Here is a 13,748-nt window from a genome sequence, read left to right as displayed (position 1 = left end):
ATACATTTGCTCACCCTGAATTATTTACTGATCAACAACACCTACCATCAAGGATCCTCTTCTGATTCACTGGTGAGAATGCACCTGCCCCAGGATAGTTTCCCCATTCCCGACTCCCATACCCCTTCCCTAGTACCTAGAAACCACTGCATTCTTTTCTGCAAAAGCCCACAGTCGAAGAGAACAGACATTGGGAGTTTCTGTCAAGTTTAAACATACCCAAGAGTGGGGGAACTGAGGCCACCACAGCTGCCAGAATGTGGCTAGTCAGGGGTCAGTAAGCTCCACCTAGACTTATATTCCACTCCTGCATCCCATAGTGATGCCCTAGATCAGATCAGGAATCTAATAAGTGCCTCCCTATGAACCTACTGCACAAACCAGGAAAAACTGAGTGCTGGAACTCCCGTACCCTGAAGTGGAAACCAGCTGGGGATGGTCAGAGCCTAAGCACTACCTCGGTTCCCTTCTGGTAGGCTTAGGTTCTGCTAGTTTGTGCACTGAAGAGGACCATAGTTACCCTCCAATGGTATGGCTGTCTGTCTGCCTTAAAAGGATAAAGACTTTGAAACTCAGAACACTGTCTGCTGGGGCTGGCAAGGACATTTCACATATTTTTTAGTGTTGTTTATTTACTCTAACTAGAAAGAATGGAAAGTGAGTCCAACTCATTTTTGGTAAAATAATGTGGGTTGGTATTCTGGCTAGTCCTGTAAGTCTTAATTAAACAAAGGTTGAAGAAAAAAGCATAACAAATTAAAAATCCCCACTATATTTCTCAGAAATTAAAAACAAATGCTAGACCTAATATTGCTGAAGCTGCTGCTTTGGCTTCACAGCTGGGACAGAAGGATGCATGACATCATGTGTTAATACACGCAGATCCTGAATAGGAACTTAAGCATATTTTTCCAGAGACCTTGTTCTGTGAATTTCTTTTATTTGATTGAAGTGGTTTAAACAATAGATCTGGCATTAAGAACCAGCTCTTCAAATGTGGCATTTGAGGGACAAGCCAGGCAGGATTACTAGCACTATTTAGAAGTCTCAAGCAATTCAAGTACTTGCTTAATCTCCTGCAGCTAAGCTAGGTTAAAATAAGAACTGTGAAGACACAGGTCAACCAGCATCAATTCTTAATGTATGGGGCTACTGATATTCCCAAACTGCCTTCCAGAGAAATGAGAAAGCATTTATTTTTGATCTAATGGTGGTAATTTTTTTTCTTTTTTGTTTGAACTTAGAGTCTCATGCTTTCTAGGTGGGCACTCTTGCTGCTTGAGCTACTCCACCAGCCAGGTAAATCTCTTTCTTAATGGGCAGAGCTGGGGTATTCTGGGCTTCAAATCAGATACTATTGGCAAATAAAGAATAGCCAACTCCTTTATTATTTTTGTAACAATAATTTTAAACTATTCAATTATAATTTACACAATAAAATCACAAGAATGACTGCCACACCTGTAATCCTAGATACTCAGGAGGCAGAGATCACGAGGATCGCAGTTCCAAGCCAGCCTGGAACTGGCTAGGGTCCTCAAGACCCTATTTGGAAAAAACCCATCACAGAAAAGGGTTGGTAGAGTGCCTTGGGGTGTAGGCCCTGAGTTTAAGCCCCAGGATTGCAAAAAAGAAAGAAAGAAAGCATGACTGCCAAAAAAGGAACAAAAATAACAGCTAACTTTTTTTATTAGTGGTTATTATGTACCAAGCACTATCACTATGCATTTAGCAATCTATGTACCAAGCATTATCTCATTTATCAGAATAACCTCTTTAAGTAGATATTTTGTTTGCTTTTGTTTGACTTTTTTGAGACAGGGTCTTGCTATGCAGCCCAGGTTGGCCATCCTCCTGCCTCTGCTTCCCAAGTACAGGTATTATAGGTGTGCAACACCTTTCCTGGATAACTAAATATTTTCTTTATTCCATTTTATACATGGTGAAAAGTAATGGAGCCTAAATGAATCCCTTCCCAAAACGCAACTTTATATTAATAATTTCTCAATTTAAGTTACAATCTTTTTAGCACAATCTCAGCACGTATTTAAAAACTGAATGATCATTGAAAAGTACATAAGCAGTAGAAAAGATTTCTTCTGACAAAGGAAAATAAATAGCATGTTCAAAATTATTTTAATCTTAAAATAAGCTTTAGATAATGGCGAAAGTTGTGGCATAAGCAGTAAAGTGCCTGCCTAACAAGCATGAAGCCCTGAATTCAAATCCCAATACTAAAAATTAAAGCTTTACATAATGACTTCAAAAGACTGAATAGATTCCATGTTATTTACAATAACAGCAAAAAATGTGCTAGCCCTAAGATTAAAGAAGTATACTATTAGCAAAAGTGCTAAAGTATGACAAGGAGCACAGGCAAATAGAACCATGCAGTTTTCCCTGTCCTACAGATTTTCAATTACTGACAAGAGTCAACTTCAGGATAATGTATTATAAAAACCTAGTCAAAGTTAATTTAACCAAATGAAGTCTGCCTGTATGATGTTAAAACTATATACTGAAGCCAGGCACCAGTGGCTCATGCCTGTAATCCTAGATACTATGGAGGCAGAGATCAGGAGGACTGCAATTCAAAGCCAGCCCTGGCAAATAGTTGGTGAGATCCTATCTTGAAAAACCCCATCACAAAAAAAGACTGGTGGAGTGCCTCAAGGTGTAGGCCCTGAGTTCAAAACAAAAAGAAACCTATGCACTGCAGGTAAATATCAGCCAATTTGTCCTCAAATACTTAAGTGAAGTCTTGAAGTTTATTATAGCCCTATAAAACACTCAAGTATGTGCTAAGGGCCTAAACTGAGCAGTTTTGAAAGTATTATTCTTATCATTCACGTCATCATTTGCTAACCTCGAAGGTAAGTTTTAAAATCCCACTTTTTTCTTATGAGTGCTTAAAGTACTTATTAGATGAAAATTAATCATTTTGGTGAAGCATTACAAGTTCATAAACAAGAACCAAATCTGGCTCCTGAACTATCTACAGAAATCTAAGCAAGCTGGGAATGAATCAGCTTGGAATAACAACAGATTGCATGTTCCAGCTAAGGAATTCAAAAGCCCACCAGAAAACAAAACATGGGCTATCCAATAATCACCTGCGGGCTGGCTAATGGGCCACAAGTTTGGAACTCCCAAACCAAAGCTTCAAGCCAGAATCAGAAGCTTTTCCCCAAATATAGTGATCAAAGTCTACATAGCAGAGACTTTATAGACTTTAACTTACGCAAAGTAGTTCACAGTCAGATGGCATTTTACCTGCTTAAGAAATCGGTCAGATGCGTTGCTGTGCTTGGCTAACATACTTGGCAGAGCAGGATTAGCATATTCAAACTGAGGATTGTAGGTATACTCAGACTTGAAGAATCTCAATTTTTCTTTCTCTAAGTTGGTCGGCTTTATAGCAGTCAATATGCAAAACTTCTTTCCAGAAAGGTCATCTGCTTTTTCAAAGCTTCTAGACAGCTGAGGCTGTTGCTGCGGCTTTGGAAGAGAGACGAAATGGCGTCGCTTGACTTTGCTTTTGGGTTTAGGTGGCAGTACTATGCCATTTCCTGTAACAGAGATATCATGTGTAAACCTCACAGGACTTGACACTGAACTAGTGACAAAAACAGCAGGCTGCCTCTCTAGGCAGTACCAAGTGTCATCACTTGTCATAGGCACAAGGGATTTCATCCTGTGAGGATCTTTACTATGAGAGGAGCTAGGAGATTTGCTGGGTTTTCTACATCTTTTGGAGTAGGCAGAGGAAGACTGTTTTTGTGAATGATGCTTTCTCTCCTCCTTGCTCTGCAGTAGGACATTGTAACTACTGGTTCCAGTTGTGAAAATGTCTTTTAGTACTCCAGAGGACAAATGTGAAAAGCTTCTTTTGCTGTCAATGATCAATGACTCTTCTGCATTTAGAACAGACTTCTTAGCAAATTCTTGTTCAGGCCAGTGAAGCTTTTCTGTGTTAATAAACAAAATCAAAATAAAAGAAATAACAAAGATACCAGATGAAGCAAACTGCTTACTATATAGAAAGTATTCTGAAGGTTCTGTAAACTTTACAACTTTGCAACAGTCTTTAGAAAAGATACTTCAAATATTAAAAGGATATGTTACGAAATTTGGTCATGCAAGACACTGTCAATTCTCTGGAGTATACCTATGTTAAATTATCTATAAAAATCCTTGGCTTCTGCTGGGTATGGTGGTACATGCCTGTAATCTCAACACTAGGGAAAAAGAAGGATGGTGAACTCAAAGACTAGCCTGGGCTACATAGTGAGACCCTGTCTTTAAAAAAAAAAGAAAAGAAAAAAGAAGAAGAAGAAGAAAGAGAAAAGAAGAAGTAAAAGAAGAAGAAGAAGAAAGATCCTCAGTTTCAAACCATTTAGACGGTCAAAGTCTAATACAGATGTGAGATAATACACGTAAGTACTCTGAAGACTCCATTCAGCTAAAGGTAAATTTCATAGGAAGGGTATGTTTTAATAGCATTATAATCAATAATATTAATATTAGTAATAGCCAAGGTACTTTCAAAGTTAATATAATCTTGAAATTTAGAACTATATTTAAAAGTAGCCATCAGTAAAAGCACAGTAACACATTACCTCAAAAACCATTTTTAATTTTCAACAGATGAAAGGTTAGGAGTGTGGCTCAAGTGGTAGAGCACCTGCCTAGCAAGTTGTGAGGCCCTGAGTTCAAACCAGTACCACTACCAAAAAGAAAAAAATAGATTCAACAGATGATAAGTATATGTTCAAGTATGTTTACTAATGCCACTTACTATTGATAATTGTTTGATTTTCTTAATAATTTTAGGCTACAGGTTAAGGTTAAAGAAAGATGTTTCCTTCACAAGTCTGAAAAACAAATTATGATTACTATTATAAATGTGTCAATATGTTAAATGGCAAGGTAACGAGAGAGCAGCTTTGTCTTTAGATCTCACAAATACTTTAATCAGGTTAAGAATCATGTGACATACTACTGCTCAAACACTGCTTTAACACTGAGTGCTGTTTGCATTCCTTCATTCAACAAAGGTATGAAATACTTCTATGTGGCACATGGCTCTGAGCAACAGCTGAATAAATACATTGCTCCTGCCTAAAATCAGCTTCGGACCGAAGACAAGGCATTCCTATGAAGCTTTGAGTACCATCTGGCATATGACTAACGGTGAAAAACAAAAGATAGCAGCAATAATCTAGAGTTCAGAGAAGGAATCAAATGAGGAGATTTCAGGTAGGGCTTCAAGGGCTTTCAGATCATTCTAAACTGTCTTAATTCCAGTTCCTCTGGATAATACTCCAGGTCATATCCTGTCCAAAAAATGTTCACTGAATACATAAATGAATAAATAACCCTAAAATGCCATCCTCCAACCATTCTGATATATAGGTATTTTCAGTCTTAGAAGAATTCTGTATTTCTATGAGGCGAGCACTGCAGAAGTAGAAATCTAGCAGGAAAGATCCTAATCCAGTGGTTCTCAACTGAGAGTGATTTTACCCTCCAGGGGACATTCGGCAATATCTAGAGACACACTGCAGAGAGGCTCCTGACTTGTTGTGGGTAGATGTTAGGGATGACACTAAATATCCTTCACAGGACAGTCTCCAACACACAAAAATATTACTCTAAAATGTCATGGTGACAAGGTAGAGAAGCCCTGTTCAAAATGGTAGTTTTTAAAGCCCAGAAGTCATAGGGTTTAGGGTGAAGAAACAGTACCAGGTAAAAAGTAGGTAATGGCTGGGCACCAGTGGCTCACGTCTGGAATCCTAGCTACTCAGGAGGCAGAGATTAGGAGAATCCTGGCTCAAAATCAGATCATGAGACCTTATCTCAGAAAAAAAACACCACAAAAAAGGGCTGATGGAATGGCTCGAGGTGTAGGCCCTGAGTTCAAACCCCAGTATGGCCAAAAAAAAAAAAAAAAATAGGTAATGAAGAATTCAACTATGTGTTATTTTATTAATATTTTCTTGACTAGCGTGTGAAATTTGAATTCTGGTGTCTAAAGAGTATAAACAGGCAGGGGCTAAATGTCTACTACATGTACAAATTAGAGGTACATTGCACGTGGTTACATTGAAGGTGGATTGAACAAAGAAATCAATGAAAAATGCTAGTGAAGTGGCTCAAGTGGCTAGTAAGTGTGAGGCCCTGAGTTCAAACCCCAGTACTACCAAAAAGGAAAAAAAAAAAAAAAGCACAATGAACTTTAAGCTGGGCACCTGTGGTTAACACATGTAATCCTAGCTACAGGAATATAAACCATCAGGGGCTAAATGTCTACTACGTGTACAAATTAGAGGTACATTGTACATGATCATATTGAAGGTAGATTGAACAAGGATATCATTGAAAAATGCTGAAGATCCAATCAGCCAAAATAACAGGTTCATCACAGCCTGGTAGGTCTCACTTTCTCAATACTGAAGTATTGCCAAGTGATAGTCAAAAACTGGGTAGGAAAGGAAACAAGCTACAAAACACCAGGACACAGGCTGTAACCCAAATGCCCAGGAACAATGTCAGTTTCCCTAAGAAGACACAAGTTTAGGAGGCAAGAGGTGAGGATGAAAGAAGACCAGATGAGTGGACAGGAAATAGGAAGCAGTAAGAGAATGGAGGTAAGAAAAGGATTGCAGAGGCCTAGAGAAGTAGGGTAAGGACTGGGAGCAGACAGAAAGGGAAAAGGAGGTAAACAGGCTCTTTTCTCTTTTGGTCTTCATAATAAAAAGGGGGAAAGTTACACCGCACTAAAATCAATGAAAACACTACTTTGGAGAATTTCTATTTTGATGGTTCATTACCTGGGTGTTGTGATTTTTAAAAATTGAATATTCAATGTAAAAATGGTTTGATTCTGAAGAATTATAGTAGCTTTATGACTGAAGAACTGATCTCATTTTGACCTCCAACAACCTAAAAATTACAGGATACTTTACTTATTTAGGCAGCACGAGGTTTGAACTCAGAGCCTTATGACTGCTAAGTTGGCACTTTATTCTGAGTCATGCCCCTCAGCCCTTATGATACTTTTTAAAAAGTCCTAAACCATCTACCAAAACCTTTAAAAAGGAGAAGAACAAGGCAGCGGGGTGTTCCCAGGCATTTCAATTCACTTGCCAATGATCCACTGGAGGTTGAGCTCCATCTGCTGCCGAGTAAAGTTCCCAGTGCCAATAGTGAATTTATTTAACAAAAGCCAATCTCGCCAAATGCTGGATATCCCATGAAGTCCCTAACAGTGGGGCACATGGTCCTTCATGCAACTCATCCAAGTTGGATGTAATATTTCTCAGCAACACACTAATCACATTTCAGCTATATTAACTATTATAGAACCTAAAATACTGTTCTTTGTAATTTAAAATACTATTGTTTGTTTTGTGAAAAAAATGACTTTTCAACAGGTATAAGACCATAATAAAAGGCTCATAAGATGTCTAATTGTTTACATAGTTTATTTTAAAAATACCTTAGTCCTCTTTCCTGAAAAATTAAAAACTTTTTAAAGCATAAGCAGATTTCTTTGGAGGAAGTGTAACTCATATTCCCCCCAAAAGTAGTAAGGTAATTAAAAATCATTTCTCACATTAAAGGTAGATGCTATATAATTTAACACTTCAGCCATCAGCAATCTGCTTCATTAAAATTTTGAAGTGAATAATTTGTTGATCAAAGAAAATCATTCACCACAACCTGGTTGCTCATACTGAGGACAAAGGGATAAATAATATTACTATATAGAATTCTCCCAGTCCCACCAAAAACAAAAAAACCCCACCTCATTCTCAAAATATTTACCTACCTGAGGACATAGCAAGGTGAATATACTGAAATTTCCAACACAATGAAAGCTTAATGTGTATCTAGAGCAGGAGAAAAGGACACTAGGACTCCTGGCTTCCATTCCTAGGCCTTTCAATGACCTCTCTGTAATACCAGCTAATCACGGTACCATCAGTACCTCCTGTTCCTCACCTAAAAGAATGGGGGAGAAGGGGACACTGCTCACTAAACTTAGTGTTTCACAACTGGGGAGAGGTGAGGTTTCACAGTAGCTATTAGGTCCTTGGCTGAGAGGCCCTAATCACCAGGAACAAACCTGGTGGAAAAACACTAGTCAACAAATTTTGGCCTATAAAATGGCAATTTCTTTGTGCTCTGAGGATTCAACCCAGGGCCTTGCAGGTGATAAGCAGGTACTCAACCACTTAGCTAAAACCCCAGCCTAAAATGGAAATTTCATATAATTCACCTATACTTATGAAATCTGACAACCTGGGATAATCCTATACCACAAAACAATAGGTTGTTTGATTGTAAATAGAAAAAAAGGGTGAAATAAAACAAAATTCCTGAATAAGATAAACACTTTCATTTTACCAAGTATTTCTTTAGTTAAGTTTATTATTAATACTCAAATGATACAATACCTATCAACAGTAGAAAGGATGTACATTAATACAATAGAATACTACACTGCAGTGAAAAACATCTGAGGTTGTAAGCAATGACATACATGAATCTCAGACAATGTTGAATAAAGGAAGATAGATCCAAGGAGTATATACTGTATAATTCTGTTTGCATGTAGCTCAGAAGTAGCAAACTAATTTATGGTATTAGATGTCAGAATAGTGATTACCTTAGAGGGAAGGGTCAAAAACCAGGAGGAGGTGCCAAGGAGTCTAATGGGTGCTGGAAATATTCTGTATCTTGTTCTGTGCCATGGGTACATATCTATAAATTCATTAGGCTGCACATTTAAGATTCAAGTATTATACAATCTACAAGCTACAGCTTAGCTGGGTGATGGTGGCTCAAGCCTGTAATTCTAGCTACTTGGGATGCTGGGACTGAGCGGACCATGGCTCGAAGCCAGCCCAGGCAAATAATACTGAGACCACCCCCTCACCTCCAAAACAACCAAAGCAAAATGGACTGGCTCAAGCAGTAGAGCACCTGCTTTACAAGCCCGAAATCCTAACTTCCAACCCCAGACCCACCAAAATAAAATAAAAGTTATACCTGAATTTTTTTCGTAGTGCTGGGGAACAAACCCAGAGCCCCACACATGCTAGGCAAGGATGTACTATACCACTGACACTGAACTACATCCCCAGCCCAGTACCTTAATTTTTTAAATGTTGTATAAAAAAAGTAGTTATTGCCTGATTTGTCTACATTCTGACAGTAGTGTTTTAACTGCAATATCTCTAAATTCAACAATGCCCTTCAATGTTAAGGAAAAGAGATGAAAGACACTGCTTAATGTCATTTAAGAACTCAGAAATTTGACAGTAGTTCACATTTGGTGTATTGACAGCCTTCCACAACAACTAAATTATAAATTCTTACAGCATACACTTGTATTTGCTTTGCTCACTCACTATACTCCTTATGAGGGTTGCCAGAGAGGTAATGCAGGAAAAAGAATATTTGAGAGGAAACAATGTGTAGAGAATTTGCTAGCTCAAAGGTTGAGGAATAAAAATAAATAAATGAATCATCTCAGAAGGTATAAGAAAATGAAACAATTAGTGATGGCGAAGACAAGGGTTTTTGTTGTTGCTGTTGTTGTTTTAGCTTTTTTGGCAGTACCGGGGTTTGAACTCAGGGCCTCACCAATACTTAAACCTCCCAACACCCAAAGACAAGTTTTAATGTTGGTGCCTCCTGCTGTAGGACAAACAAGTTATGTGTCCAGGTGTATTAATCCTGTGTGGCCAAAACCTGGCCTTAAGAAGACTGTCATCTACAGGATTTTTAACATTCACCTTTGTTACAAAGGGACTTCATTTCTAGATGATTCATTAATCATTTCCTACATTAATCACTTTTATATCGCAAACAAAAATAAGGGCAATACACAATCATAAATTAACATAATCTTGTGTTTTCTTGCTAAATAAATGTTGTCTATTTTGATTTTGTTTTTGTGATGTTGGGATAGAACTTAAGGCCTCGTGCATGCCAGGCAAGCACTCTACCACTGAACTCCGCTCCAGCCCTTCTTTTTCTAGTTTGTAAAACAAAATTATATCCAAGTAAAATATGGATTTTCCAGGCAAAAATTAGTACTTGCACATTTTCCTATGCTATAAATTTAACAAGTCAACACCTTGAGTAAACTAACACATAATGCAACATGCATACCATGTAACCCAGGCTATCCTCCTGCCTCAGCAGTGCTGGGATTATAGGGGTAAACCACCATGCCCTACTCTAAAATGAAATCTTGAAGTTGGATTTTGTGGCTTAGATCAGTGCACAGTTATGGTATTATGTTGATTTTCCTAGTGGTTGAGAACAGGGGCTTTGGATGGAACTTGTCTAGTTTGAATCTTGGCTCTGCTCATTAGGAGCTGTGACCTTGACCAAGTTGCTTAATTCTTTGTGTTGTAGTTTCTGTAAAACTGGGCTAATAATGCATTCACACTTCATAGTGCTGGGTGTGAAGATTTCTAAAGTTAATTTATGTTGAGTGCAGAAAACAGTGCTGGCCCATAGCAAGCATACGTTGTAAACTATTATTATATTCAAAATTATATTCTACTTCTGTAGAAACACCCCATGGAATAATGTAAATGAGGAAATATTTAGAATCATTAAATTTATGTTTCCAAAGTAAATTTAATATTAATATAATGTAACTCTACATTTGGAATCAAATGTAGAGGTGAGCCTGGCATCATGATACATGCCTGTAATCCCAGCTCTTGGGAGGCTGAAACAGGAGGATCTCAAGTTCCAGGCCAGACTGGGCTACATACATACCCTGCATCAAGAAAAAGAAACAAAACACACATAAAAAGAAGAGTATGAGAGGGCAAAGAAACTTTTTCTGACGTGATTCATTTTCAAGCAACATATATATAGTATGTACATTTCATTTCATCTTATTCCTTTAATCACCAGTTCCACCAGGATGTTATTTTTAGATTATATTAAATTGGGACTAAAAGTGGATATTATATAGAAAGTGATTTCAGAAACAATTACTTCAGTTCTGAAATATAAAATAATCAGTTTATCTTATATTTATCGCTACTTCAAAGCTGAAAAAAGGAATACATTTCCACTGTACTCTTACCACAATCAAATTCTTCTGTTAACATGAGTATCTCAGATATCAATAAACAGTAAGGGAACAGCCAGGAAAGAGGAGGACATGTTTTCAGCTAAAATCACCTCAGAATATTTCTGGCTGTCCAAATTGGGTTTTCTGATATTTGAATGAAATGTTGAGAACAAGCCTCTAGAATTACTTTAATTAGTAAAGTATTATGTAAAAGAAATGGAGAAACTATTTTTGAAAAGTGACCTGGTCACCTGGCACCAGTGGCTCCCACCTGCAATCCTAGCTGAACTCAGCAGGCAGAGATCAAGAGGATCAAGGCTCCAAGCCAGTGCAGGAAAATAGTTCCAGAGACCCTATCTTGAAAATACCCAACACAAAAAAGGGCTGGTAGACTGGCTCAAGTGGTAGAGCACTCTGCCTAGCAAGCGTGAAGCCCGAAATTCAAATTCCAGTAAAAAAAGAAAAAGAAAAATGACCTCGTAGGTTGTTCTTTAAGGGACTATACCAAGTTAGGAACACACAGAGCTGGACTTTTTAAGTATACTGCTACTAAATTATGGGAAGGAAATTAAGTCAATAGGAGTGGGTCTTCTGTTTATAAAGTATCCCCCCTCAAAACTTCCAACTCTACATACAGGAATTCTTTTGCATTGCAGACTATTTACATCATATTCTCTCTATAATGATTATTATGTTTCAGGGAAACAATTTTAATCAATGTGATTTCTAAACACAGTAACTTGTATTGTGGAAGATTCTATTTGCCTCCAAGGCAGTGGTTCTCAATGCCCCCAAGGAGGAATGTCTGCAGAAATTTATTCCTTTATTTATTTTTGTAGTACTGAGGTTTGAACTCAGGGCCTACACCTTGAACCACTCTACCAGCCATCTTTTGTGATGGATTTTTTTGATAGGGTCTCACGAACTATTTGCCTGGTTTGGGTTCCAAGCGTATTATCCTGATCTCTGCCTCCTGAGTAGCTAAGATAACAGACGTGAGCCACTGGTGTCAGCTCTGTGGAAATATTTGGTTGTCAGAAAAATTGTTGCTGTGTGTGAGAGGAACAGAAAACAGCTCCCCGCCCCACAACAGGCACACAAAATTAACTTATCAATGTTAACAGTGTGCAAAGAAGATTGGTATTATTAAGTTACTCCTGACACTGTGTCTTAAGAGGAAAGAGTTGTATCTACATCAAATCACATGCCAACTTAAGTTGCCTCTTAGATCTTGGCTCCTGCTACTGTCCATGCTTCCCATCGACATAAAATGAGATAAATCGCAGGGGTTCCATGAATGCACAAATCAGCTCTGTATTCTATAACAATGAATATCAAATACAATAAAATGAAGATCATATATATTTTCATTGGGAAAGAATTCAGCTTTTCAATTAAAAAAAGAAAACCACCTCAGAAAATCGGTCTAATAGATATTGCAATGCCTTGGAGCTAAAACTTCTGAGCTTATCCTGATACTACTTGAGGATTCTGTATTTATTTTCCTTTCTTTATTCTGTTCTTATCATGAAGCCTGTCTTACAGAAATGTCTCATGCAGAACCAAGTAACTGGGAAACGGCCTAGGAAATCATTCTAATACCATATACGATTAAAAAAAAAAAAGCACGCAGATCTATTTAAAAATAATAAAAGGCAAGTAAATGTTCAGACCTGGGGTTTAAACATCCCTGTGTGATGCTTATTAATAGTATCGATTCAAAACGTCCTGTGTTTAGGACTAAAAGCAAAAACATAAAGAATACATGCTGAAATGCAGAGGCGCGTTCTTTTGCTTGGCTCTTTTTCTGAACGTTCTAGAACACGATTAACGCCAACTTCCCTGCGCGATTTCACGCGGGGCGGTGACGGCCACCTCTGCAGACCCCCGCACGGCTCCCTGACCGTTTCCTCCGCCCCACCCCCCGCACGGAGCTCACAACCGACCCCGTCCCCGCGTCATGGGCGGTGGGACCCCAGCCCGTGTGTCGTCCTCAGCCGCCCCGCCAGCCCTCCCCGACTCACCCGTCACGCGAATGGACTCCAGCATCGTCCCGCCGAGGCCGGGACAGCAGGCTCCGCACGCGCGGGGTCGAGGGCCGGCGGATCGCCACGGCCCGGGCCTCAGTGGCGGGGACGCGCGGGAGGTTGTTGTCGGCGACCAGGGCACGGAAAAGTAGCGGAGCGCAGACGAAGGCGTGCGGACAGCGGTTGTAAGCAGCGGTGCTTTCACCCGCAGGGGCTGGAACGGGCACGCGGCGCCTCTACCTTGGCAGGCGTGCTTGGAACTCGCTACCGTGACGTCGCAACTCCCCCTGTTGCTAGGAGACGCTCTCCGCGGTCCGCGCGCACCGAGCCTGCGCGCCGCTTGGGGCGCTAGCGAAACGGAGGCCAGGTTCGGAGGGAGGGCAGGGAGAACTACAACTCCCGGCATACATAGCGGGGGTCCGCCCCTCAGGGGTTTGTGGGCGTGTCCGCAACCGGCTGGGTCTTCCGTCGGTGGGACATGCATTTTGTCTAGCTCCAAGCATGTCTGTACACGATTTAGAGGGAGTTAATTCCGTGATGGCTGCGCAAAATAGGAGCGGTGTGATGCTCTGTCCTAGCTAAGAATTGCAAATCCAGTCTCCTCTGCC

General features: G+C 39.5%; 1 protein-coding gene across 3 annotated transcripts in view; it reads right to left on the bottom strand.

The window, feature by feature from the left end:
- Nucleotides 1-13,439, bottom strand: part of Matcap2 (microtubule associated tyrosine carboxypeptidase 2) — a 44,183-nt gene extending 30,744 nt beyond the window's left edge. Inside the window, exons 1-2 of one of the 3 annotated variants that reach the window (XM_020182915.2) lie at nucleotides 13,138-13,439; nucleotides 3,274-3,968 (exon numbers count right to left, since the gene is read on the bottom strand). In XM_020182915.2, the coding sequence (XP_020038504.1) occupies nucleotides 3,274-3,968; nucleotides 13,138-13,162 (720 nt within the window). In that variant the 5' untranslated portion in view covers nucleotides 13,163-13,439. The remainder of the gene's footprint in view (nucleotides 1-3,273; nucleotides 3,969-13,137) is intronic. The other 2 variants (XM_074065292.1, XM_074065293.1) reach the window with 2 other exon arrangements.
- Between the last annotated feature and the right edge of the window lie 309 nt (nucleotides 13,440-13,748).

Source organism: Castor canadensis, chromosome 2 (assembly GCF_047511655.1).
Source record: "Castor canadensis chromosome 2, mCasCan1.hap1v2, whole genome shotgun sequence".
Classification (NCBI taxonomy): domain Eukaryota; kingdom Metazoa; phylum Chordata; class Mammalia; order Rodentia; family Castoridae; genus Castor; species Castor canadensis.
This window is presented reverse-complemented; position numbering and strand designations above follow the sequence as displayed.